Raw genomic sequence first — 25,429 nt, 5'->3', positions numbered from 1 at the left:
TTGATTAATTAATATAATTTGCTGTTTCAGTCATGCAAGGGCCAGACTAACCTTCAACATGCCCTTGGGGAAAACAAAATCTCTGCCCTAAAATAATACTAATGATAACAATAGTAACTTGTAGAATAGAGTACTTGTCTTAGCCTGAAGCATGCCAGGTTTACTCCATCTTTCCAGCTGAACTAGATCTATGACCCTGTCATACTCCAAGAGCTGGTAGTGTCCTCCAACCAGGTAAAGAATAACAACATGATCAGACTGGGGCTGATTTAAGGATATGTTTGTGCTATCAGTGAACTAACTCCGCCCAACTTCTTTCTCAGGGTGATGACTGCTAGCTCCAACAGCCTTACCAGCACCAGAGCAAAACGCTTTAAAAAACATAAAATTTCTTAATCTCACCTTGAATCCAAGCAACAAAGACACACCACCAAAACATTGTTACCTGCTATCAGTTAAAGTTGCCCTGAACTCACAGTGATGAGCTAGTCTCCCTAAAATGAACCTACAGGACAAACCATGGGCCGAGGTGTGAAAAGGTAGGGTTAGGGGTAGTGAAGACTTACTGGAAAGTTAAGGTGAACATCAGGGTTAGACATCAAACACATCCAGAAGACGATAGATGGCTATTTCCAGGGCTCTGATTGATGACGGACCACATACTGTAGGTTGCCATGGAACAGCTCAATGTCCCCCAACCTTTAGGAAGATGACCCCTACCCAGTTCTTCTTCCTCTCAGAGGAAATTTTTCTTGCCACAGTCGCCAAAATAACAAATCACAGCTTGTGTGAGCGGTGATAGACCCTACGGAAATCTATTAATTGTTGGAGTATTCTATATAAACCCATGCACGCACACGCACAGCAGCTAGAAAAACTACAAATGAGATCTGCTGTTGCAAACGATTTATTGAGAGTATGTTTCCCTCCTGAGAGCAAATGAAGCAAAGGAGGAAAGTTTTAGCTGCACACATGTGAATTAGGCCCGAGCCTCAAAACAATGAATAACAATCCATCAAAAGGCAACAGCAGCATATTTTACAATTTGCAAAAAAGAGCCCATTAATTGAGTAGACTCACTCCTTCTTGTTGGAAGCAGAAGTGTTTTACTAACTCTGCGCTGATGACCCATATTTAAAGTCTGTTCCACAGTGAATATTTCAGTAGTTGAAGGTGTTAATGCTGTATAATCCACAGCTACACTCGCTCTTCTCTTAAAGTCATCATCGTAGAGAGACTCATACGAACGGTAGAGATCATTTCACCTCTTAAGAAGGAAATGAAAAGCATATCATCTTCTCTCATTCAACCAGTCCTTGCAGGACGGATATACAGCATGTAAATGAATGTGAACACAACATGATATTGAATCATCCAGCACAAAGGCTCACTTAAACAGACATCTGGTCGATCATCACATATCACTTTCATGCCACCTGGCACATCAGTTGAAAAAATACAATGAGAATCACAATGCATAGCTTAAATATCAGAAAACAACATAGGCTCATAAACACACAGACAGGGATACTGCCTCATCTGAGAAAGTTCACTTTCAAGAGGGCCGAGTGATCTGTTACACAACCACACGTCTATGTCTTACATCTGCCAACAGATTGTCTCATTTAGGGTTTTACTGATACAGGTTTTTAAAATATTTGTCTGTTATAGTCACGAAACACATGTAACATCTCCGCTGTAGGCCTGAGAACATCTCTCTGTCCAGATGGTAATGGAAGTCATGTCATTAATGGAATCTACAGTATCTGTTAGACAGTTAGCTTAGCTAATACAAATACAGGAAACAGTCTGAGGTAAAAACTTACTGCCAACCTTGCAAATAAACATGTTTTATATTTAAGAAGTGCTAGACATGGATGCTGGAAGTACGGCTGGTGAGGGGTCTGCAGCACCCCTACTGGCAAAAGGGTGTAAGCCAAAGGCAAAAAATCATTGCCTGTTAAATTTGAATTTAATCTAAGTTTCTAGAGCAACATTTTAAGAGTAGGCTAATAGCCTTTTTTAATAATGTTTTAATATTTAATTTTAAGAATATTCTGTGCATTTTATGTATATCCTATCTGATGCGCAAATGTAGAACAGGCAAGAACACGGCACAACTGAGACGTGTGAGCTGTCCATTTCTGCTCTTATGCTGCTCTGATTCTAAGATGATCTCATCTGCTGTCCGTTGTAGTGTGAAATGCTCTAGAACTGGTGCAAAAGGTTGTTGGCCACTCAATTTAATAAACCTTGCAGCACCCCGACTCTGTCTGAATCCCAACAATGAAACCAGAGTTGTCTCCACCTTTTCCTCACTCTTTGTACTATGCTAAGCTAACTGGCAAACATGTGAGTTCTCATCTTACGCTATATAAAAATGCAGATAAGCATATTTACCACAATATACTATCCGCTAATAAGTAGTTGGTGTTTTGTGAGGCTCTGTTTTGAGTCACAGCCTGGTACAGGGGGATATTATCAAAATAATGGTCCTATTCAGGGCTTTGTTCTCATCTTTCGATAAAATTGTGAATGCTTCTATGTTTTCTTTCTACTGGCACACAAAAGGCAACATATTGTACTTAAAGGCAATATTACAAATAATTAAGTGATACAGCAGTAGAATGCAAAGTCTTTAAAAAATATCCTTCATGACTTTGTACAAGTTCTTCAAAGTTATCAAATTAAATAAAATACAATAGAATTAAAAAAAAGACACAATTGCAAATAGGCAGTTTCTATGAGAGGAAACGACACAGACATCAATCCATATGAAAGACTTGAGGTGAAAGTGCCGCCCTGTTACTAAACTCTGTGACTGAAATGTGTCATCTAAAATCGATATCATCCATTGTCGGCTCCCTGGTGAGTAATGATGCAGTTGGTGAAATGAAGTTTCAGTCCCTGCTTCTGCTCCAGTGATTCATGATACATTCATCACATCACATTAGCAGGTGGTCTTCAAGTAACAGTTTTAAACAAATCAAAAGCACATTCGATTTATCCGAGAGGTAAAGGCATTCCACTGTTTGAAACAAGGCTCCATGATTCTCTCATTGTCTTTGGATGCCTCCACTGGTTCTTCATTTACCACAGACTGGCCAGACAGATGTAAACAGTCACTGAATATGTTTAAGTGCCATCGATAAAGTCAAATATCTGATTGTGTTTTCTTCCCTTTTTATCTCCATAAAGGTAAAATCCATAATTTCTTGGCTTGTCCTCAGGTGTTCAGTGTTCATGGTCTATTATCTTTGGCCAACGAGTGCATCATCCAGTTGACCTTGGTCTTCCAGCTCTCTCGCAGCGCTTCATTGAACTTTACTTTGAAATTCTTCAGTGCCTCATCCTCTGATTTGCCCAAAGCCAGAGAATCCTTTTGAAAAACAAGATCCAAAAGATTGTCAACATTATAATAATCCTCATTGGCATCAGCAGCAGAAACATCGTCATTAGTATTGTTGCATACCTTTAGATACTGGATGTCTTTGAAGGAGCTGAGCTCTGGCAGTCCGGCTGCCTTCATCATAGAGACAAGGTTCACGAACAGCGTCCCGTTCCGACACAGGATCTTGTAGGCCCACTCACAGTACTCCCTGAACCTGACGACATGGATGCAACAATCACTTATCAGTTATAAAATATGTGAACCAAAGCCTAGACCTGTGAACAAACTCATACCCAACCGTTCCCTTAAATTCAATCAAGCTGCCCCAAATTGTGCACACTGAAGTGGCTTTCAGACATGCAATGAACCCTCTGGCATCAAGTCCTCAGATTGTTTATTTTTTTTCATAAAGATCATGAATAGACGCAGATTACTCGCTACCTAATCGCTAAGTCACCAAGAAACCTATTCTCCTGACCTGAAGTCTACCACTCCACCCTGCTTTCTGCCTTGGCTCAAGGAGGTGTTGTCTTTTATACAGATGGAAAGACTTTGACTGCACAAATCCATTACACAGGACAGATTTGAGGGTTTGAGGTCCTTTCTCGGAGCAGTATCAGATCACCTCATGCATGTTAATAATGAAACTGACCTGCCTTGCTACATGAGCAAATGTGGTATTTAACTGGTAATTCTAATATCATCTTGTAAATAGTTATATTTGGTCTGTTTTGTCGTTATAAAATGGAAAACTGTAAATAAAGAAGCAAAACAATTTATCAAGATCCAACAATTATTTCATGAGAAATCACTGAAAATGTCAAACAAATGTTAAACAAAGTGAAGAAGTGATTAATTCTGGATCCACCATCTGACAAACATACTAACAAACATAAAAACTTAGAGGGGTGAAAATATAACCTCCTTGGTAAATGTTGTACCTCTCAAACTTCTCGCTGTTGTTTGTCCTTCCTTGCTGGATCACATGAACAAAGTCGTACGTCAGAATGAAAGGCACACGCTCCCTGTTGATCCCAAGTTTCCGCTTGAAGTTGCCCAGGAAATGCCCAAAGTCAATGTGGAACAGCTGAGGGACAAAGGTTAAAACGACTGTTGAGTCGGTTCTGAATCACTCACCACACTCACCACTGGTGACTGACCTGAATGATTTTGCTCCAAAATGACTCTAATCAGAATAAATCATCATTGCAATTAAATTAAAAGTCACCGTCAAGAATTATTACGGTGGAACCATATGAGTCAGTATTGTTTTTTTTCATGTTTTTACACCAGTAAACCTCACCTGTCCAGTTTCCCTGATCATGATATTGTCATTGTGACGATCTCCGATGCCCAAGACGTAAGTAGCTACGCAGTAGCCAGCACAGGACAGCGTGAACTCTTCTATGGCTTCATCAAGTTTGTCCCTGGTGACAAAAAGAGTCAGAGAACCAAGGGAAACCAACTTAACTACTGTACAAACACATTCATCATTCAGTCATGAGGTAGATTTTCCTACTGCTGTATGAAATATTCACAGAGGACTTCCTGTGGCCAATGAATGATTGACTGTCACGTCCTTTAACGGTCTAGACGTGCATTGGGTTCACCGTGTTAAGCTTTTACAAATTTTCTCCATTCCGGGCGCGGCTGCGTTTCAAGTTAATTACCTCTCTGTTCTGTCGTGCAGTCAGCTGAGCCTGTCCTGCCAACGTGACGTACAGAGGCTTATTCATTACACCCAATGGTACTCCCTCTTCAAGGAGCATTTAGAATGGACAAGACCTTCAGACTGTCTGGCTCCAAATAAAAATCTACTCTCATTTAATGTTGCTAAAGCTGTAGTCGCCTGTGCACTTTGTCTGGGTCTGTCGTGGTCTCACAACGCTGCACACAATAAATATTTTGATATGAACAATTCAGACTGCACACACACACACACACACACACACACACACACACACACACACACACACACACACACACACACACACACACACACACACACACACACACACACACACACACACACACACACACACACACACACTCACACACACACACACACACACACACAGGACGCCCTTCTACGTGCTCTTCCACTTCTGTTACATTTTGGGATAATAGAGTCTTTAAACCTTAAAAAACATTATGCATGGTGCTCTTCTTAAGCAAAGTCTGATTCTAATAGAGTTTTTTTTTTTACAAGGTGTGTAAAGTTAAAAAAGCCACAGTACAGAGAGCTTCCATCCCCCCACAGAAATCACTGTTCCTGAAGCTCCTGAAACACCTCGTCAGTGGTCCGGACGATACCAATACCACATTTACATTATGCACGGCCCGCCCAGCGGCTAGTCTGGTACGCCCTTTAACAAAGCCAGGTAAAGCGAGAGTCTGTTGGAACCGGCTGACAAATCGCAACACAGAGCAGACGGGGGCTTCATTAGAAGAAGTGCCTTAATGAGAGATGAGCTTTAAAAAAAAATCAGAGAATGTTAACCCTTTGAAGTAATTACCCAAATAAAGATGATCATAGTACGATAATATAACAATAGAATATAATATACAGGACTGTCTCAGAAAATTAGAATATTGTGATAAAGTTCTTTATTTTCTGTAATGCAATTAAAAAAAACAAAAATGTCATGCATTCTGGATTCATTACAAATCAACTGAAATATTGCAAGCCTTTTATTCTTTTAATATTGCTGATTATGGCTTACAGCTTAAGAAAACTCAAAAATCCTATCTCAAAAAATTAGAATATTTCCTCAGACCAAGTAAAAAAAGATTTATAACAGCAAAACAAAATCAAACATTTGAAAATGTCCATTTATGCACTCAGTACTTGGTTGGGAATCCTTTTGCACGGATTACTGCATCAATGCGGCGGGGCATGGAGGCAATCAGCCTGTGGCATTGCTTAGGGTTTATGGATGCCCAGGATGCTTCAACAGCGGCCTTTAGCTCATTTGCATTGTTGGGTCTGGTGTCTTTCAGCTTCTTCTTCATAATACCCCACAAATTCTCTATGGGGTTCAGGTCAGGGGAATTGGCAGGCCAATCGAGGACAGTAATGCCATGGTCAGTACACCAGTTACTGGTGGTTTTGGCACTGTGGGCAGGTGCCAGATCATGCTGGAAAATGAAATCCTCATCTCCATAGAGCTTTTCAGGAGACGGAAGCATGTAGTGCTCTAAAATCTCTTGGTACACAGCTGCATTTACTCTGGACTTGATGAAACACAGTGGACCAACACCAGCAGCTGACATGGCTCCCCAAACCATCACTGACTGTGGGAACTTCACACTGGATTTCAAGCAACTTGGATTTTGCTCCTCTCCAGCCTTTCTCCAGACTCTGGCGCCTTGACTTCCAAATGAAATACAACACTTGCTTTCGTCTGAAAAGAGGACTTTGGACCACTCTGCAACTGCCCAGTGCTTCTTTTCCATAGCCCAAGTCAGACGCTTCTTCCGTTGTCTTGAGTTCAGAAGTGGCTTGACCATGGGAATACGGCTATTGTAGCCCATTTCCCGGACACGTCTGTGAACAGTGGCTTTTGATACCTGGACTCCAGCTTCAGTCCACTGTCTTTGAAGCTCCCCCAAATTCTGGAAGCGACCCTTCTTCACAATGCGGTTAAGGCTGCGGTCATCTCTCTTGGTTGTGCAGCGTTTCCTGCCACATTTCCCCCTTCCAACAGACTTTTTGTGGATGTGCTTTGAAACTGCACTCTGTGAACAGCTTGCTCTTTGAGAAATTTCTTTTTGTGTCTTACCCTCCTGATGGAGGGTGTCAATGATGGTCCTCTGGACAGCAGTCAGATCAGCAGTCTTCCCCATACTTGTGATTTAGTTTACTGAACCAAGCTGAGTGTTTTTCAAGGCTCAGGAAACCCTTGCAGGTGTTTCGAGTTAACTAGACGATTCAAGTGATTAGTTGAATACCCTACTAGTATACTTTTTCATGATATTCTAATATTTTGAGATAGGATTTTTGAGTTTTCTTAAGCTGTAAGCCATAATCAGCAATATTAAAAGAATAAAAGGCTTGCAATATTTCAGTTGATTTGTAATGAATCCAGAATGCATGACATTTTTGTTTTTTTAATTGCATTACAGAAAATAAAGAACTTTATCACAATATTCTAATTTTCTGAGACAGTCCTGTATATAATCACAATCAGTCTCCTTTAAGACACAGACCATAACAGAGCTGGCTCAGGGGCACTGGCGATCCCTCCTAGCAGGAATCTGGGGAAAATTACTATGAAGGGGCCATTTGGACACATGCTATCGCCCTGTGACCCTGATCATGATAAACAACTAAGAAATGGATGGATGGATACAAATTTGTGGCTTTAAACAACCTTTGTGAGCATATAAGTGACCCAGTGCCGGGTTCTTGGGTTAAAGACAGAGATCAGTGGACCGTCTTAAGAACAGATGATAGTGAACAATGTAGCAGCTCATCATACTCACTCAGGATTCTTAGATTTGAGCCAGTTGAGCAGGGCGTCCTTGTTGAATGCAGCTGTGGCGGCACTGTTACTGTTGTTGCGCTGGATGTTGGCGATGGTGTCCGAGTTCTTCACCACCTCGATGAGTCCCATCTTGTTCCCAGTGGACAAGCAGCCATAAGGGATCATCCTGTGAGTGTGGGGGTGAAATTGACAGGTTTATGATGGTGTAGTAGGAGATCTGCTTGTGCAATAACATCAGCAGCTGCTCCCAATGTACCTGAGATCAAGGCCTTCTTTCTTCCATAACGTCGCCATGAGCCTGATCATCTGGAGGGTCAACATGTCTTGTCGGAGATCTAAGATGATGAGTGAAAAAATATTAATTTCCTTGTCACTGGGGATGCTCCAAATTAAATTTCCTGCACATTATATCCCTTGCTCTGTTTGACCTCTAAAATTCCTCTTGTTGGATTTCGAGGGCTTCCCTTTCTATGTATGTTTACTTTTCTGTTGCACTCTAATGTACAACTATGCATTTTAACCAGTTAGTGTCTCTAAACTAAATGAAACTACTGCTTGTAACCTGACATTTTGCGTCCACAATATGTTAATATGCTGCCATGATTTCAGATTTTCTTGTATCTCACCGTCTCCATTCTTGAAGATGATGCCCACCATGTCTCCTGGAGCCAAGTGGTTCTCGTACATCAACCAGAGAGGCTTCATCTTAGAGTCCATGAATCTGCACTTATTTACACTGTGAGAGTAAACACACTCATTATGAACATTTGATCATCTTAACTGTGTGTCAGGCTTATAGACTAAGGACATAGACTAAAGACGTATATTTCTTTTACAAAATATGATGGGGATGAGAATGACGAGGTTGGGTTAAGAAAAAAACAAGTGTTTATTTAGGTTACATTTCATATATTTTGCCATTCAGTACAAGCCAAGAATGAAAATGAAATTATGGGGGCAAAAAAAGTGTGTTGTGTTTGTGTGTGTGTGTGTGTGTGTGTGTGTGTGTGTGTGTGTGTGTGGGTCTGCTGTGTGTCTTGCACTAACCAGATCTCGGTGAGCATGATGCTGGGGTTGAGTGGCGACAGAAGGTCGGACAGGGCCTCCAGGTAGGACTCCTGTCTGATACACAGCTTCAGGTCCTCGGCCGTCATCTTCTGGGAGCCTGACTTGACAAAGTCACTCAGGGCCTTCATTTTGCCCAGAGCCTCGTTCTGTGGGGCAGAGGCTGAGATTTAGCACAAAACAAATACACACACTTATTGTGCCTGAAGTCAGAGAGTACAACTACTTAAGAATACCTGTTTGGTTAAGAGCTTTATGTGGTGGATGTTCCCTCTGCAGTACGCCTCCAAAATCAGGCCAAAGCGCAAAGTCACAGATGCCACATGAATCTCCGACCTACGATGAACACAGAGAGTTGAACAAAAGGCTGCAGAGGTACGTGATGTTGGGTTTTCTGTTGGGCTGCATCTGACCTGAGATGCCAAAACAGAAAGTGTCCAATCATTCTGTTGGACAAAGCCCTCTCCAGCAGGAAAGTGGTGAGGTCACAGTCGAGGTAGGACTCATACTTCAGGACCTGGACCAGCTGGATTAAATACTGAAGTAGTTCATCGTCACTGTGTGCAGAGAAAGTGGACCATAGATGATAATTCAATTAGAAGACAAAAAACTAAACGTCTCATGGATGTAAAAATAAACATCTGTGTACCTGAGCTTCCTGAGGCATCTGATCGTGAAAGAACGCACAGCTGGGTCAGGGAAACTGTAGTCCAAGAGCTCTAAGGCATGGATGGCTGGGAGGTCGGGCCAGTTCCTCAATAAATTCACCATCTGAAGAGAATCAAATTACATTGTTTGATATGTTGAGAACAATTAAAACCCTCAGATTATCATGTAACATGCAACACACTTCCAAGACCTTCACTGGTTGGTAGAGCTGAAAGGATTCATCATCATCTACTTTGACAATCGACAGTTTGTCCAGTTAGATGATTTGCTTCTTTATTCCATCCTTTATTTATTTTCTGTATTTTTGGATGTTTGGTTTGAAAAAAAAATAAGCTACTCATACGTAGACTGTCATTGCAAATTCTCTGAAATGAGGATTTTACTGTAATGGTGTTAGTCCTCATCCTCAGAGGAATCCTACTGACATTGGTCATCCACTGGCTTTTACTATTATTCGTTAACTATTATAACGATTAAATCTTGTGAAATATACCTACAGACACTGGTGTTGCCTAGTCACGAAAAAGCTAATAATTACCTTCAAAACACCAGGTATTACATGTGAAATATGTGAAATTACTCAACAAACAAGTGAAGTTATGTAACCCCAAAAGTAAGATGAGTGTTTTGTTTCTTCAGCGCAACCTGTAGACACTTGAGAAAACCAAACTTAATCACAGTGGGGATATTCTCCTCCATAATACCTGAACTACGTCCTCTCGCTTGCCCCACTTGGTGATGAGGAGCAGCTTTGACAAACTTTCAGGATAATGGTGGCAAACTTCAGCCCGGAGCTTCCACAAGAGTTCCTTTTCATCCTCAAAAAACTCGGTGTAGTTCTTGTTGTCCATAATTTCCTTTAGCTTTGTGTGCTACAGAGGATGACACAAAAAAGAAATTAATAAAAAATATGTGGTCACTAACAAACAGATTGTTTCTTTGACTGTAAAATGTGAGATGTGGCAAGTCGTACCTCCAGTTTAGTGGCAATAGCCGCATCACCGTTCCTCTCTATGTCATTTATCTGAAAATGGATGATGATTACTTTTTTCAGCTTACAGAATTAAAGATTCAAATTAAGTATGTATTCAAAAAAGCCTTTTGGGAATCCGTACCTTGTCCAGCGGAGGGTAATAAAGAGGATGTGGTCGGATGTTGGCGAAACGAATGAGCAGCCCTGCAGCACTGTCCACATTGGGGTTCTTCTCGACCGTACCCATCGGGTTCAACAGCTCACTTTTGTCATCTGTAATGAAAGTGTCATATGAATATTGTTCTGCTGCAATCCTGAAACATTTTTATCATGACATCCCTCTCTGAGACTTAAAAAAGATCAAATAATGAATGCTGTTAAACAGGGCTGCAAAGATCCTCCATTCAAAATCTTTGCATTGAAGCTTGGTTTAAATTGATAACTGTGAATCAGCAGCTAAACTCACAAGCAGAGCTTCTGACCATTACTTGCATGTGCAGCAGGACTTTGCTGCTTCATATTTAGCATGCTCTTGTGATATGTGAGAGGTTTAATAAACAAAACCATTTCTTGAAAGGATTACGCGAATAATCAATGGAATAATCCATACAATACTCCAGACTAGAGCTAAGATAATGCATAGCTGCAGCCCTAATGGTGAATATACATGTCGCTGTACTTTATCAGCCAAACATCTGACACCAGCAAACAACAACCATTTCCACATCTTAACGTGGCTTGTGTGTTGCACAACAGCAAATGCATAATGTCTGAATATGTGTTTGTCACTTTGGGTATGTCAGCCCTCACTGTGGAGGAGGCTGTGAACGAGTGAAGTGTTTTTGAGGAGGAGGAAATGTAAGAAAAGGCTATGAGGCCATGTACCAGGAACAGACGGCCACGTGGACAGCAGGAACTCCCCGGTCTTTAGCTGGTCCTTGTAGTCAAACACCATGGTGTTCACCCAGGCTATGGGACAATCCTAAGAGAGAGAGAAGACAGTGAGGACTGGGTTTGATGATTTTGTTGATCTGGGATTATTGAACATCTGCAGCAGGAAAATCATGGAAATTGTGTCTTTGAGACTGAATTTGAACATGGGAGCATACATTTAATGTGTGTCGCTCAGCTGCTCTGTCATCCTATTTCCTGCCTCTGTCTGTCCTTCACTGTGTCCATCAAAATAGAAAAGGTCCCAAACGAAGGACAGAGAGAACCGGAGTAACCGCCATCGTTTTCAGTCAAAGCAAAATTCAGTTTTGCTGGTTTTCAAACGAATCAACTAATTTCTACTAATTTCTTCAACTCAAGCAAACTACAAATGGTAGAGGGATACACAATCAGACTATCTATCTATTCAAACCTCAATCTGCTCTTTTCCTGTCTAAGAGTATAAATAAAACCAACTCGCAAATTCTTTAAAGATAAGTTGTCTTCATCAATCAATCTGAAACACTTGCACAACAGACACTTTGTTCTGTAAAGGATTTACAATTTAAATCAAAGAGCATTAGGAGGTCTTTTATGTAATGTAAAATAAGCATGTTCATTTAAAGGAATTATCATGTTAAATATACAACTGCAAAGCAAATAACTTTCCACTCTTAAGTAAAAGAGAAAATACATGAGTGACTCTATATAGTCTCAAGTGTCGTGGCCAAAATGAAAAACATCCAAAATTTAAATGAGTTCCAGGCATGATGAGAAGAGAAATGACTGGACCAATCACAGTTTTAACAATGAAACAAACCCATGAGAAAAGAGGCAATACAGAAAAACAAGACAGTCAAAAATAGCTCAACTTCCATCTAAGTTTCTGGTGGCGGGCAGCAGGACTTCACTTCGGGGAAAAAGAAGAGAGAAGTGGCTCGGAAAGCAGAAGCGGCCTCAATACACTTAAAAAAAACTCACACCTGCGCAGCATGTTTGTGAGGTCTGACTGAACTTGTTGACCACAGACTGCAACGCATCAAAACAAAAGCTGCTCAGACCTCAGCCACAGAAAAGGGGAATTAGTCGTGTAACACTGTACTACTCAGTGTACAGTGAATGTGTACGTGTGTGTGCGTTAAGTCTAGTTCAATGCAGTCTCGCAGTGTAGCACAACAGATGTAATTTCATTGTTTTACAACTCAGTGAGACAATGGTTGCTTTTTATTAATGTTTTATCCGTATCTCTATTATTGATTAACCAACCAATTCTTTTTCTCAATTCATATTTTTAACTATGAAATGTCAAAAGCAGTTAAAACCAGAATGGCACTGAGAGCACATATCTCCGCCAGGGCCCAACAGACCCCTGTAATTCAATCAAGCTGAGCTAAATTTCACACTGCCCTTAATGTGCCGGATTATGTTTTCTCTTCAAGATCAGTGAATTAATGACTGAGAAATCAATGGAAATGTTGAGAAATGCCCTATCTCACAGTGAGATCAAAACATTCCTGGATCCACTCCCTAATTCAGATTCACATTCAGAAAATGTCCATAATAATATCCCAGAGCCCAAAATGACATTTTCAGACCAAGTTAAAAAGTTGTTCCATTTATATATGAAACTGAAAAGAGACACACAAATTTGAAAATCTGGAACCATCAATTGTTGAAAAGTGACAGTTAATTCATGATCAAAACTATTCAAATAGTGTAACAGCTCAGTACTAAATTAAGTATTTGTTCTATGGGTACGTCATGGGGCCCGGCAATGACGTTAGCCGTATTCCTGACAGAGCGTCAAAGAAGTGGTTAATATAATGTAAAAAGGTTCTGCAGGTTGGCTTCACAGATGTTATCTGCTTGTAAAAATAACTTCTGGTACATACGTCATTATTATATACGGTACATTTGTACATAAGACTCTTAAATAATTTCTTTAAAACCCATTTTTACAGACTTGGTGATGTTGTCTTTTTCTTTAAATCTTTTAATGTTTTATTTTTATTTTTTATCTGATGCTGTCTTCTTATAGTATCCTGTGTCTGCTTTTTCTGTGTGCTATATGAAGTGCTAAATAAATACAGTTTTGATTCTGATGATTATTTTAACTGACTTACTTTGGGTGATTCTTGCTACATGTTGTGTTTATGTGTAATCTCTTGTTACGAGGTTTGTTGTTCTCTGTCATAAGAGAATACAAATAAAATAGGGGTCGTGCTCTAACCAACTTTTACCTAAAGTGTTCCCTTGAGCAAAATAACAGCAGCAGAAAATTGCTGTGTTTCAGGGCTCGACTGTAAAGCGCCCGCGAGTCGAGGCCTTCAAACTTAGGAGTAGATTGAATGTAAAATGCTCTGTGGGCCAGAGTGCTGTAAGTGACTGAAGATGAATATAGAAATCCTTCAAAATGTTGTTCCTGTTCTCAACTTCCTTGGAGTGATGTGCAGATAAAAGGGCTGAAGCGGATGAAACGTCAACCGCAGCCTTGCCACTAAACACACTTGCACAACCAGACGCAGCAGTTGAACACACCCACACAGCACACACTGACTACACACCAGGGAGGAAACGGATCTGTTTGTGCTTGTCAACAACTTCACACTCACGCCAGGCCCAAACACTCGCCGTGCTCCATCATGAGCGGTGCACCGAGGCTCAGTACCGCCACAAGTTATCAGACGGACTCACAGCTTTCTTGTTCTTCTTTTTTGTGCCGCGGGGTTTCTTGTTTTTCTCGATGACGGCGTAGAGCGCGAAGCAAAGGCGGCTCATGCGAGGCAGGTCGGCCACGTTCATGTCAAACTCCAGCTTCTGATCCCACAGCGGCTCAGAGCACACCGTCACCTCCGAGCTGGTCACGACCTTGCAGAGCAGTTCGCTGCCATGGTACAGACCGGCCTGCACCACAAGCTGCGAGGGGGAAACACACACATACACACAGTAGTGATTAGATGAGGGCGCCTGACATGTGGTTTTGGAAGCTGAAGCACATCTGTGAGGGAGATTGTTTGTGGAAGATGTGCAGACTTCACGAGATGATTCACAGTTTCCTGTGTCACTATGAGTCAAAGGGTCGACACATTCATAGCCTAAGCAGGTTGCAATTCCTTTCAATGCTATGCAGAGTCTGTCAAAAACAAAAAAAAAGATAATTGGTGGTAAAATTCAATATTGTGGGAGCATTAAGCTCCTGCCTTTTGCCACATCAAGATAGTCTGGATCTACATTTACAGAATCTATGAGTGGCTATTTGTCCCCAGGGTGGGTTTTCAAACCAGCACCTCTCTGATAATTATGTGACAGGACAAATTTGCCATGAGTCATGATGTAGTCTAAGGCAGCAGACAGAAGTGCACTTACACTTAATAACCCAAATAAACAGTAACGTAGTTAGTTATGAAACTGACTCACACACACAGACACAAATTAACAGGGTTCCCTGCGCACGTCTTCTCACTCTCTATCTTATTGGTAACATTTGTAGACAAAGGAAAACGTACAGAGCAAAACATAGTTTGTGGATATTGATTGTGAGTGGATTTTTCTAGATGCTTTTGATTTACAGGGAAATGTCTACATTTTAAAAAAGGTTGTCAAATTTCAACAAAGGTCACAGGGTTGATGTATGCTTCAAAAAATAAAGAAGTGCACAGAAAGCGAGAGAGGGAAAGACACCATGAAGTCTTTCTACTTTCTTAGAATCTAGGGGCTCAGAATGAGACGTAAAAACCAGATAGGCCCTCCCCACTTCCTGTTTTGAAGTTTCAACCAACCGCCTTGATGAATTATGGGAAATGTGTGGTCTAGACCATGTGACGCCCCTATCAATTATATGTCAACCCCGCTGCTCCTACAACTGAAATTAAGATATTGGTTAACTAGTGAATGGCACATTTCATTGAGCAGCAAAGAGAGAGAAGCCGATGCAAAGCCACAGCGCACCTTCATCCCTTCATCTGCGTTGACTCGGCTGCCCTGCAGCAGGTGAATGTTGAACGGCTCGTTGATGGACCACAGTGAAGAGGTATTCTGCTGCAGAAAGAAGACAATGGAGAGAAACAATCTTTATTTTTACCTCCCGTCCTTTACATCACATTTACATTTCATTAACAGCATTCACTGAAGTCTAAAGGGCGTCAAACTGTTGCTACAACTTCCTGTTTGGCAACATGCGAAGAACTGTAGAAACAAGATAATGAAGTCTTTCAAAAGAAAGAAAAAGGAACATGTTTTGAAACTGGATTGAATAGACAGAGCACTCTGAAAGCGCCTGAAAAAAAAAAGTATTCAAAACGTTCTTCCCTGCTACATATTGAGCGTAAGTCAAACGTAAGCCTTAGATCAAAAGAGGCATAAGTTATCTGCATTGTGTCACACAGCATGTCTGCAGTGAGCCAAAGTCCGTGGAGGAACAACTGTGCTGAGGAGAGATTAGACGACAGAGAGAGACAGAACGAGATGGAGAGAAAGAGAGAGAGAGGGAGAGAGTGCTGCTCTGTTATTGACAGACGACAGTCGTCCGCTGACCTCTTACCTTCTTCAGCGGCAGCGGAGGAGGTCTGGACTGGCAGCGACTCTTGAATACCTGGTTGCACATTCTGCCCTGTTCCTCCTGAAACTTGCTGATGGTGGTGTGGTGCACCATGGTCAGATGAGGGTTCTGGCCGTTTCTCAAACACGAGAAAATGTACTGGTGAGACAAAAGATAGACAACAAATAGGGGTCGATTTTTGTTTTGTTTACTGGTACAGCCATTAGTCAGGTCACCCAAAGATATTTCCCAGTGTCCTGATGGTTAACTCCTGCAGGCTGTTCATTTGCTGAAGGTTAATGCAGCCCAAATCTCATTATGTGTGGATGGATGGAGTTCCTCTCTGAAGAGCTGCGAGACAGATATGAGTCACTCCTGCAGGTAGCTGCAATTTTAAAATCATCAGTGGAGTCTCCTGCCACCAAAAACCTTGACTTACCCTGCTCCTGATCTGACATGACCTCCACCGTCACTGAGCCACACAGGGACTGAACAGAAACTAATTCACATGCACTAAGAAAATAACAGCTGTGGTGCTCACAAAGAAATATTCACTATATGCTGCGCACTGAAGCAGTGAAATATTAATTTGTTTTTCAAAAAATCTCTACAAATGTATCACAATAAAGGGACATTAATTAATTTGTGTAACGGTATGATTTCATTATTGAATGTATGAGTTTTCTTCTTAAATCGTTGGTCGAAAAATGGCACAGTTTTAAATCTGTCTAAAGCAAATATCCTCTAAAACTGCATGTCCACATCTGAAGGCCATGAAACAGGAGAGACCTATGGAGCTTTTTTTCTGTCTTTATTCAAGAGCGTTGTCTTTCAGTCTGAGCGCACAACTTGTAGAATTTATGTTCAGATTGTGTATTACTTTTCATCAAACCCTGCCCTTGAACTCAAAAGTCCTCTGTTTGCACTTACATTTTCTCTGCTTCTGCTCACACTGTGTGCTTGCATTCATCGACCTGCTTTTGCACAGTGTCTGTTTTGCAGGTTGTTTTTGTTTTTGTTTCTGTACTCTCATTATGTGTAGTTTAGTAGTGTATATATTTTGATCTTTCTTTTTTATTGTGCTTCGGCACTGTTATTTAAATTCTGTTTTTCTCTTTTCTGCTGTAACAAGTGAATTTCCCCGTTGTGTGGATAAATAAAGAAATCTAATCTAATCTAATCTACACCAAACGTAAAGCTACACAAGAATCGCTTTAATGCAACAACCCCGATGTCCAAATCCAGAATCTTTGGAAACTCGTGAACCTCTACTTTCAGCTGCCTTAAGCAAATTGACCAAGCTCGAGCAGTTTGAAAAAGAATAACGAGGCCGGGGGGGGTTATAATAAATGGTTTTGGGATCACTCACTTTGAACTGGCACAAGGGATGTTTCCCGTAGAGGAACTCCAACCTCCCGTCGACCTGCAGGGTGTAGTCCTCAGCCTCCTGTCGCACCGAGCGGAACACGGTGGCCTTCTTCTTCAGGGCGCTCCTCATCAGAGCCATCGGGGGGTCCTGGGGGTCCTGCTGCAGCGTGAAGCTCTCCTGAAACATCAACACGGGACATGATCCAAACAAAACGTTCCAACTTCCCCCGAAAATGGCACAAAGTTCATATTTTATGTCAGTGGATGTTGTTTGTCATATGAGAGGGGGAATTCCAAAGGTGTCTCATTTGCTTTGAATCACCCTCAAGGAATTTGTCATTGCGAGACAGAAGCGCAGTCACAGTCAAAGCTGTTTGTGTAGTTCTCTGCTGCTGACTCGTCAAAACCATAACATTTGATTTGACAAATATGACTCATAAAAACACTCACATCGCACGCCTCAAACTTGACGTTAATGAACATCTTCTTGGTGTTTTTGGACTTGGGGTTCCCGCTGTGTGGCGGCGCGGCGCACGGCTCCCGGTCGCACGGGAAGCTGTACTCCATCCACTGCTGCCACGGCAACATCTGCCGCTCCTGGGCCTTGTTCTCACAAAACGTGCGCATCTTAGTCCGGAACTCATTCACCTCATGGTTCTTCTGGGCCTCAAACTCATGCAGACCTGGAAAAAAAGTCAGAGGAGCTCCTTTCTTAAAATGAAAGAGGTTTTTGAAGTAAACTTTTACTCAAAATTGAAAGCGTTCTGTTGTTTCTCTGTTTTCTTTATACCCAATAGAATTTAGCTGAAATTCTGCTTCTCATATCTTCGGTCAGTCCCGTTTAAGAATTTACAAACTCATTTCTTTTCATTATGTTTCCCTCCGAAAGCAAAAACGTTTCAATTACAAAATGTTTAATTAATGATATACCCTCATCATCAAGACAAAGATTCAGCTTCTATCAAAACGAAATCTAGAAAACTGATCACTTGTTTTTCCTCTGTCATTGATGGAATATGTTTAGGTGTGATATGATTGACTGGAACCTAAACTCCAATCTCTCTCTCGCCATACCACTAATAATGTCACGTTTGGTATTATAATGGTGGAAAAAGATTGTGATTTGATGTTGCAGACTTAACTTAACTTAACTTAACCTAACTTATTTAACAACGTAAATGTATGAAAACATAGCCTCTTTTTAAATCTTCAGTCTTCATAAAAGAGTTTGCACTGTGCTACAAACCCCTATTTTATTTTATTTCCTTTTCATTCCAGTCTCATTTCATGTACCACCTCGTCTGTATTGAAGTTAGAAAGTTGTCTACATTGTGTGCTTAGTTATATGTAGAACCTTTACATGACACTATTAAACTGCCATATGTTGTTGTAAATGGATACTTCAATACTTAAAAACAGAAAGTGGATATCCCCAAGAAAACATTTTTTAAGAACTGAAACTGAAGGGTGATAAAGGCAGAAGAGAATAGATTATGACGACTAAATGTCATGAATAAAAACAAAGACATAAAAAAAGAAACAATCACTTTTTTGCTCAGAGTTCCTTTGAAAAATAGTGATTATTGGATTCCTGCCCAATCCCACCCCTGAATTACTGTCACATCTATTTATTCAACCATTCAAATAGTGCTGTTGCCTGTTGCTGAGGATTTTCCTCCGATTGGGAAAAGCGACAAACCAATCAGAGTTTTATAGGGACGACTAAGAACGGATCGTCTCACTTTCCTCTGCCAAGAAAAAGCTAAGTGCCAAGAAAATGATACAGGTCGTTCTCAAAAACAGCATATTTCTTCTATCTACTCAAAATGTGTGTTGCACTACGGGAAACCCCTTCTGTTGTTTTTCCCATGAAATGAGGATGTAAGTAACTGTTTATCAGTTTCCGATCGATTATCAGTGACTTTGTTAGAATGACTGAGATTCAGAGACCTAGAATCAGACCGGAGCAGCTGGGACAGAACTCTCTTCTTTTTTGCATGATGACAGACCATCTTACCTTATATTAACCAAATGCACAACAATACCAGCAAACACCAACACCATAAAGTGGTATAATAACAAAAGGTGAGCTCCGTCAGTTGGGGGGTTGATGGGTTGTCGCTCACCTTTGCCAATCAACAGGCTGATTTGCGTGTTGGTGAGTTTCTCCACCCGGTCGCCCTCCCTCGCCACCAGCCTCAGAAAGCACATGAAGGGCCGTACGTCGCTGATGCGCCTCGATTCCTCCTCCAGCTCCTCCCGCTCCGCTGTCTGGTTGATGCAGGTGAAGACGTAAGCATCGGGGTCGCCCAGGGCGAAGAAGAGGGCCTCGCTCCTGGCATTTTTCCAAACCATCTGAGACAGGAAACGTCAGGGTGACAGCACATGAGTTGATTGCGTGAAGTGTGATCTCTGTGCAGGTAATGCATGCTTTATGGAAACAGGGATTCAAAACCTTTCAACCAGTGACAACATTTTCTTTTGCCATGTCTTTGAGTTCTCTGTCCGGGGGCTCAAAACGATAATCTATGGTGCAAAAAAACAAAATAAAAATGACCCTGGAAGTTTTTGAACTGTCTCTTAAAATAAAACCTTGTGAATCACTTTGACTAGTGAGACATTTAATTTCTTAATCATCTTAATGGCTTCCAAGAGTAGCATTACTTAACCCGGCTAAATCAAACAGCCTGAAGTGGCAGAACTGTTGGCATAGAAACTGGCACATTCACGTAGAACAGCAGAGAGCTGGCTGTCGGCGCCGGGGAGGAGAGGAAGGCTGGAGCTGCTTCTCTCAACAGTTGCATCACAAAAAAAATTGTGATCCGAGATGGATCAGAAGCCAAAGCATGCATTGTTCAGACTTTCATTAGTTTAATGCCTGAAGGAGATATTAAGTCAAGCAATTAGTTTAAAAGCGTTTTGAGTGAATTTAGTAAATAAAAACAGCCTCAGTGCTGTGCAGTCAATACGCTACATAGTGTATTGGAAACACAGTGCTATATTATAATAGATAAACATGCATTTTATGATTTATAGATTGTGTCTGAGAGGTGAATCACAGTCTGGTTTTAAAATACACGTTGCTTTGGACGTGAGCTGACGTACCTTTTTGATGCTGCTGATGGTGTCATTCCGAGACACAGGGAACTTGAGGAAGATCCCAGTGGGCAGCAGGAAGTCCATCATGATCTCCCAGACGCCCTCCTTCTCCCATTCCTCCTGCATCCCATACTTCCCCGGGGGCATGGTGACGGCCTCTCATTTACCGTCAGCCCCTCTGCTGCTGCTGCTGCTGCTGCTGCTCACGGCCCTCCTAACAGAGGAAACACTGGCTGGGGTTAATATGTCCTCTATTAACATGTGCTACTGTACGAGTACATGTGCCGTGTGTGTGTATGTGTGTTGGATGGAGGTGTCACACACTCCTGCTCCTAAAAAACCCTGAATGATGGTGTAGACTGAATTTAGTGAGGCGCAAAGTGAGCCCGTAGTTTCTTGCATCAGATCCTTTCTTCATCCGTGCTGTGCCAATAGTAAATACGGTATTGAATTGTACAATGAGGCAGCAGTTTACATATATAAAAACATATATAACACATAATATACAAGTGCTTCTATCAGTGTATAATGTTGGTAAACAGATTGAACTCATGCACCATCTTAAGAGACCGAGTGCTCTGTCAGAACAACCTTTCCTCTGGGTTCAAATGAGGTGAACACCCACAATGAACTTCATTGTACTGAAATATAAACACAAGTGAAACATAATAATTCAACAGTAGATGTTGTGTTATTTTAATCACTGTACAGACCGACCACTGTATATTTTTGATTGTGTAATCGTCAGTAGTTTCTCTTAAAGTAATTCTAGACTATTGATTTTGGTAAGACAACACTTGTGCTACGTGAGAGCTGCACAGTCTGTAGCTTAGTGTCAGATAGAGGGATTCAATCGCAATGTTAAAATGTTTTTCAGTGGATTTAACAAAAGCAAATCTGGTCTCTTAATATATTTGATAATAACATAAAACGTGTGAATTCAGCAGAGGGAAGTGAAAGCAGGGAAGCTGCACAACACGACAACACACACACAGATGTAAGACGTGATGTGTTAGAACACAAACTAACGGTATCATGGAGATGAGCTTATCCCGACCTGTCAGCTCCGGCGGCCGGTCACCATCTCATGGTTTCACCGCAGAGAACACGGAGCCTGTCTGGAACATCACCGGGACACGTCTCCCTCCGCCGGCGGCTGCAGACTGCGGAGCGATCCCCGGAGAGGAGGCGAGGTGAGCGGGTTGAGAGTCGGCGCCTCACGCCACGGACGAGCCGCTGTCACTGTGCATGCGAAGCGGGAACGTGTGCGCGTGTGCGCGGTCACTGGTCCACAGTTCTCCCTCCACGGCCCCCTGCAGGCCCAGGGACCGTCCTACAAAAGTTCACTGAGCGCGAAGTGAAAGTAACTCACATCCGTCCTCAACAACTCTCATTAACACCTGTGTCTGTTAGTGAGCAGCAGGTTCACCTCACAACTACACAACCGATGACCACAACGCGTTTTGCATTATCTTAAAGGGATAGTTCACCCAAAAATTAAAATTCACTCATTAACTACTCAGCACTATGTCGATGGAGGGGATGGTGAAGTGTTTGAGTCCACAAAAGACTTTTTGGAGTTTCAGGGGTAAACAGCGTTGCAGTCAAATCCAAACAACTGATTCTTTAAATTTAAAAAAATAATAAAAAAATCGGTGACTCTTTAAGTTATTTTGCGTTCCATCATTCGTCGGAGATCCGAATTACAGACCCCCGAGTCGGAAGATGCAACTGGAATCGGTGGAACCTTACAACCCCTGACTTTGAAATCCAAAATGGCTCCTCCATGTATCATCAGCAGTGAAAGCTGTAGTTTTTACTGTTTATTAGCCCTTCTGTCATTTGTCATACACTACTGTCCAATAACTGTAGGTGGACGTGTCTACTACGATGTTAGTGTGCGTGAAATGCCGCTAAATGCGTTATTATGTACTGGTTTTGCTAACAATGGCTAGCAGGCTAACGTAATGATTGTACCTGTGCAACTTGAACAAATATAACAAATATTAGGCTTCTCAATGTTGGCATTTCCTGCTTTTCATATAAACAAATTATTTTTATGTTTTGACTTGGGGTCAGAAAATATTCACATTGTGTAGATCTAAGTAAAATTAGCAGACCATGATGTAAGAATGAAGAGTTTAAAGGAGAGAAGTATGTGTAAAATAATTCAATGCAGAGAAATGGCGGAGAGTGTTTTACTATTCTATATGTCATTTAAAAAATAACTATAACTGCCATATTTATGTGAATGTAGCATTTTATTGTTGTATTTTGTCTTGGTGAAACAAAATAGAAAAGTAGACAAGTCGTTTAATCCATTAATCGATCAATCACTTTAATTTAAGGATATCAGGCATCTTAAATAAAGAGAACGTCACCATGACCCAGTAATAAAATAATACAAAAATAATCTACTGACAAGAATTTGTTCAGCAAAGATAAAAGGGAAGTTACAACTTTCCCCTTTTGTTTTCCTATGCAGAGTTTCACATGTCTGACTGTGACCAACAATAGACCAGACGCGTCTTCTACTTAATGAAATTCTTGTAATTCAAACGGAGGTTTAGTGTATTTCCAGGTACTATCGTGTCCCTTTAGAAAGTCCGCTGCAACGTGACTGCATGTGAAACTCTTGTTCACGTGCATTCAAGAAAATGCAGCCATCGTAAAACACAGAGAGAGGCAAAAAATGTAAAGACATTTCCAAAATGCAGACATTAATAAACAGACATGATAAAGAATAATTTTGTGAAAAATAAATTGTGCTGTAAATGTTTGCAAAATGCATTCTAAGTTAAAATCTTCATACAACTCCTAAACTTCACAGTTAACCAAAGTGAACTTCACTTTCATTATTGATTTGAGTTTTCAGGAGGTGGATGTTTGTCATCAAAGTAGAATCAGTGGGAAACTTCTCTTCCTTCATCATTACTTCAACACAGTAACCTCTATTTATAGAGCACTTTGCATAACATATCTTACAAAGCTCTTTACAAAGGCAACAAGTTAAAAACAGACAGGTCATAAAACGTCAGGTTGAGAAGAAAGCAGGCCAAATAAATGAGTGGATGAGTACCAGTGCTGTGCAAAATGCTCCAAAGAATAAAAGAGAAAGTAGTTAACAATGACACGCCTCACATTACAAGTGGAACACAAACCGCAGTAGTAGAAAGGGGAAATGATGGGGCCAACATCAACATGACACTACAACTATTCACCCTCAGCACGCACAGCGTGAAGGTGAATTTTTTCAGTTGGTATTAAGGTCAGCTTATGTCTTAGCCAGATATGTTGCAGCTCTACAAAAATATGCAAAATGTGTGGTAATCAGTTCTGTTTATTTATCAGTTTGGTTTGCAGGTGTTAATGCTTCACCGTTTATAAACTCACCCTGAAAACTCTATTTCCTTGTTGAACAATGTCTTAAAGGCGTCCCTGCTGTGAGCGTGTATTTAGATCGGGCAGACTGGTTCTCGTGTGTTTGTGAATGCAGTTCAGACCAGCTGGTGAAAACAGGAAGAGATTGGGCAGAAGAGAAACTTTTAGCATGAGCTGCAGACTCACTGTATGAACCTGTTTCCCAGCAGTCACCTCTCAACAGTCACTAAAGCTATTTTCAACTCTGGGCCAGAAAGCCCTGTCTGCAAACAAGCTGCACAGCTGAACCTTTTGTTACTTGAGTCTGTTTTACAACTGACTGTGATATGAATTCAAATTAGACACGAATACTGTATATAATACTTTACGGTTGGAATTTATATTCCTTCTGCAAGAATTTGAATGAAATGGTTTAGATATAACTGTAATAATTAAATCATAACAGTCATGACCCAAAGAAGAAATTAAATTTGGGATCCGGTTAAACTGACTTTTTTTTTATTTTACGTTGTTGCTGTTAATGTGTAACTAGCAGTTAAGACAAATCACTGCTTCATGCCACAGTACAGCCACACAAAGCCATTGGCACTAGCAGAGCTACTAATTATGTGTATGCCTGTTATATGATACAATACTATAGCTAATATTTAGTCTTTTTCCCAGTAAATCTGAATTTTTTATATAAAATGTTTTTCATGTTGTTAGATCTGAGCTCTCCTCTTCTGAGAGGGGCAGTGTGCTTAAGACTTGTGAAATATGTGGACATCAGAGAGAAGATAACAGAAGATGAGATTCTCATGGATCAAGGTAAAGAGGATCAGCACAGAACCTGACGAGTACGTGAGAACAGTTAATGAGGTGAGTGAGTCAAAGCCATGGAGCACAGCATACAAGACAAGGAAAAACAAAAAACTAAACACAACTGACCTGTGATGATATAAACAAGATTTGAAGTTCAGAGTGTGACTGTTTTAACTTAAGTCTGACCAATTGTGGTTTAATTTATAAAGTCATGAACAAAGAAATTAGAAAGGCAGAAAATATGGCGACCATAAATTTGCCAACATTTTTTTTTGGTCAGATGCAGGTATAACTGAGAAGAGGAAGCGCAATGTTTAAGTTTGCTTTCCTTTTTATGTCATTAATCAACTTACCAGTGGTGATACATGTTTTAATGGACCTTTACAAATACAGTACGTCAGAGTGCAGGGATATAAAATAACTAAATTTACTCGGTCAGTAATGCACATGCTTGATCCTGAAACCACGCTTTCACTGCTATGGCGACATATGCAAACTCCCAGAAGGCTTTGGTTTTCAGTTTATAAAAAAGCTATCTGACTGAAATGCTAAACAAATGTGTATTCATCAAATTGAATAGGCATCTGAAGAGGGGAAGATGCTGCTGAAGGTAAAATGTGCTGATGATGCCAGGAGAGGGCGATATTAGCAAAGCATCCATCTATCAAACACATATCACCAAGGAAAGCAGATTTTTGTACCTGTGAGCTGCAGAACACAAAAATAAC

General features: G+C 40.9%; 1 protein-coding gene across 1 annotated transcript; it reads right to left on the bottom strand.

Moving 5' to 3' along the window:
• Positions 1 to 913: 913 nt before the first annotated feature.
• On the bottom strand, positions 914 to 21,735 carry pik3cd (phosphatidylinositol-4,5-bisphosphate 3-kinase, catalytic subunit delta). The gene is made up of 23 exons (XM_061075483.1): positions 21,577 to 21,735; positions 20,526 to 20,733; positions 19,547 to 19,775; positions 17,871 to 18,103; positions 17,422 to 17,598; positions 16,056 to 16,211; positions 15,464 to 15,553; positions 14,210 to 14,431; positions 11,471 to 11,567; positions 10,728 to 10,858; positions 10,586 to 10,636; positions 10,317 to 10,484; positions 9,593 to 9,714; positions 9,357 to 9,500; positions 9,180 to 9,279; positions 8,926 to 9,092; positions 8,505 to 8,614; positions 8,135 to 8,213; positions 7,877 to 8,044; positions 4,695 to 4,818; positions 4,333 to 4,478; positions 3,473 to 3,605; positions 914 to 3,379 (listed from the first exon to the last, which is right to left on the bottom strand). The coding sequence occupies exons 2-23, from the start codon at positions 20,664 to 20,666 to the stop codon at positions 3,242 to 3,244; spliced, it is 3,126 nt and encodes a 1,041-aa protein (XP_060931466.1). The 5' UTR covers positions 20,667 to 20,733; positions 21,577 to 21,735; the 3' UTR covers positions 914 to 3,241.
• Positions 21,736 to 25,429: the final 3,694 nt, after the last annotated feature.

Source organism: Limanda limanda, chromosome 7 (genome assembly GCF_963576545.1).
Source record: "Limanda limanda chromosome 7, fLimLim1.1, whole genome shotgun sequence".
Lineage (NCBI taxonomy): Eukaryota > Metazoa > Chordata > Actinopteri > Pleuronectiformes > Pleuronectidae > Limanda > Limanda limanda.
The sequence above is the reverse complement of the archived record's forward strand: the minus strand, read 5'-3'. Positions and strand labels throughout refer to the sequence as shown.

Coding starts and splice junctions, on each gene's coding strand:
- pik3cd (XM_061075483.1), bottom strand. CDS start 20,666: ATGCCCCCGGGGAAGTATGGGATGCAGGAGGAATGGGAGAAGGAGGGC. Junction 4,819..7,876: donor CTCAAATCTAAGAATCCTGA/GTGAGTATGATG, acceptor TTTTGTCACCAG/GGACAAACTTGATGAAGCCA. Junction 3,606..4,332: donor AACAGCGAGAAGTTTGAGAG/GTACAACATTTA, acceptor CCATGTCGTCAG/GTTCAGGGAGTACTGTGAGT.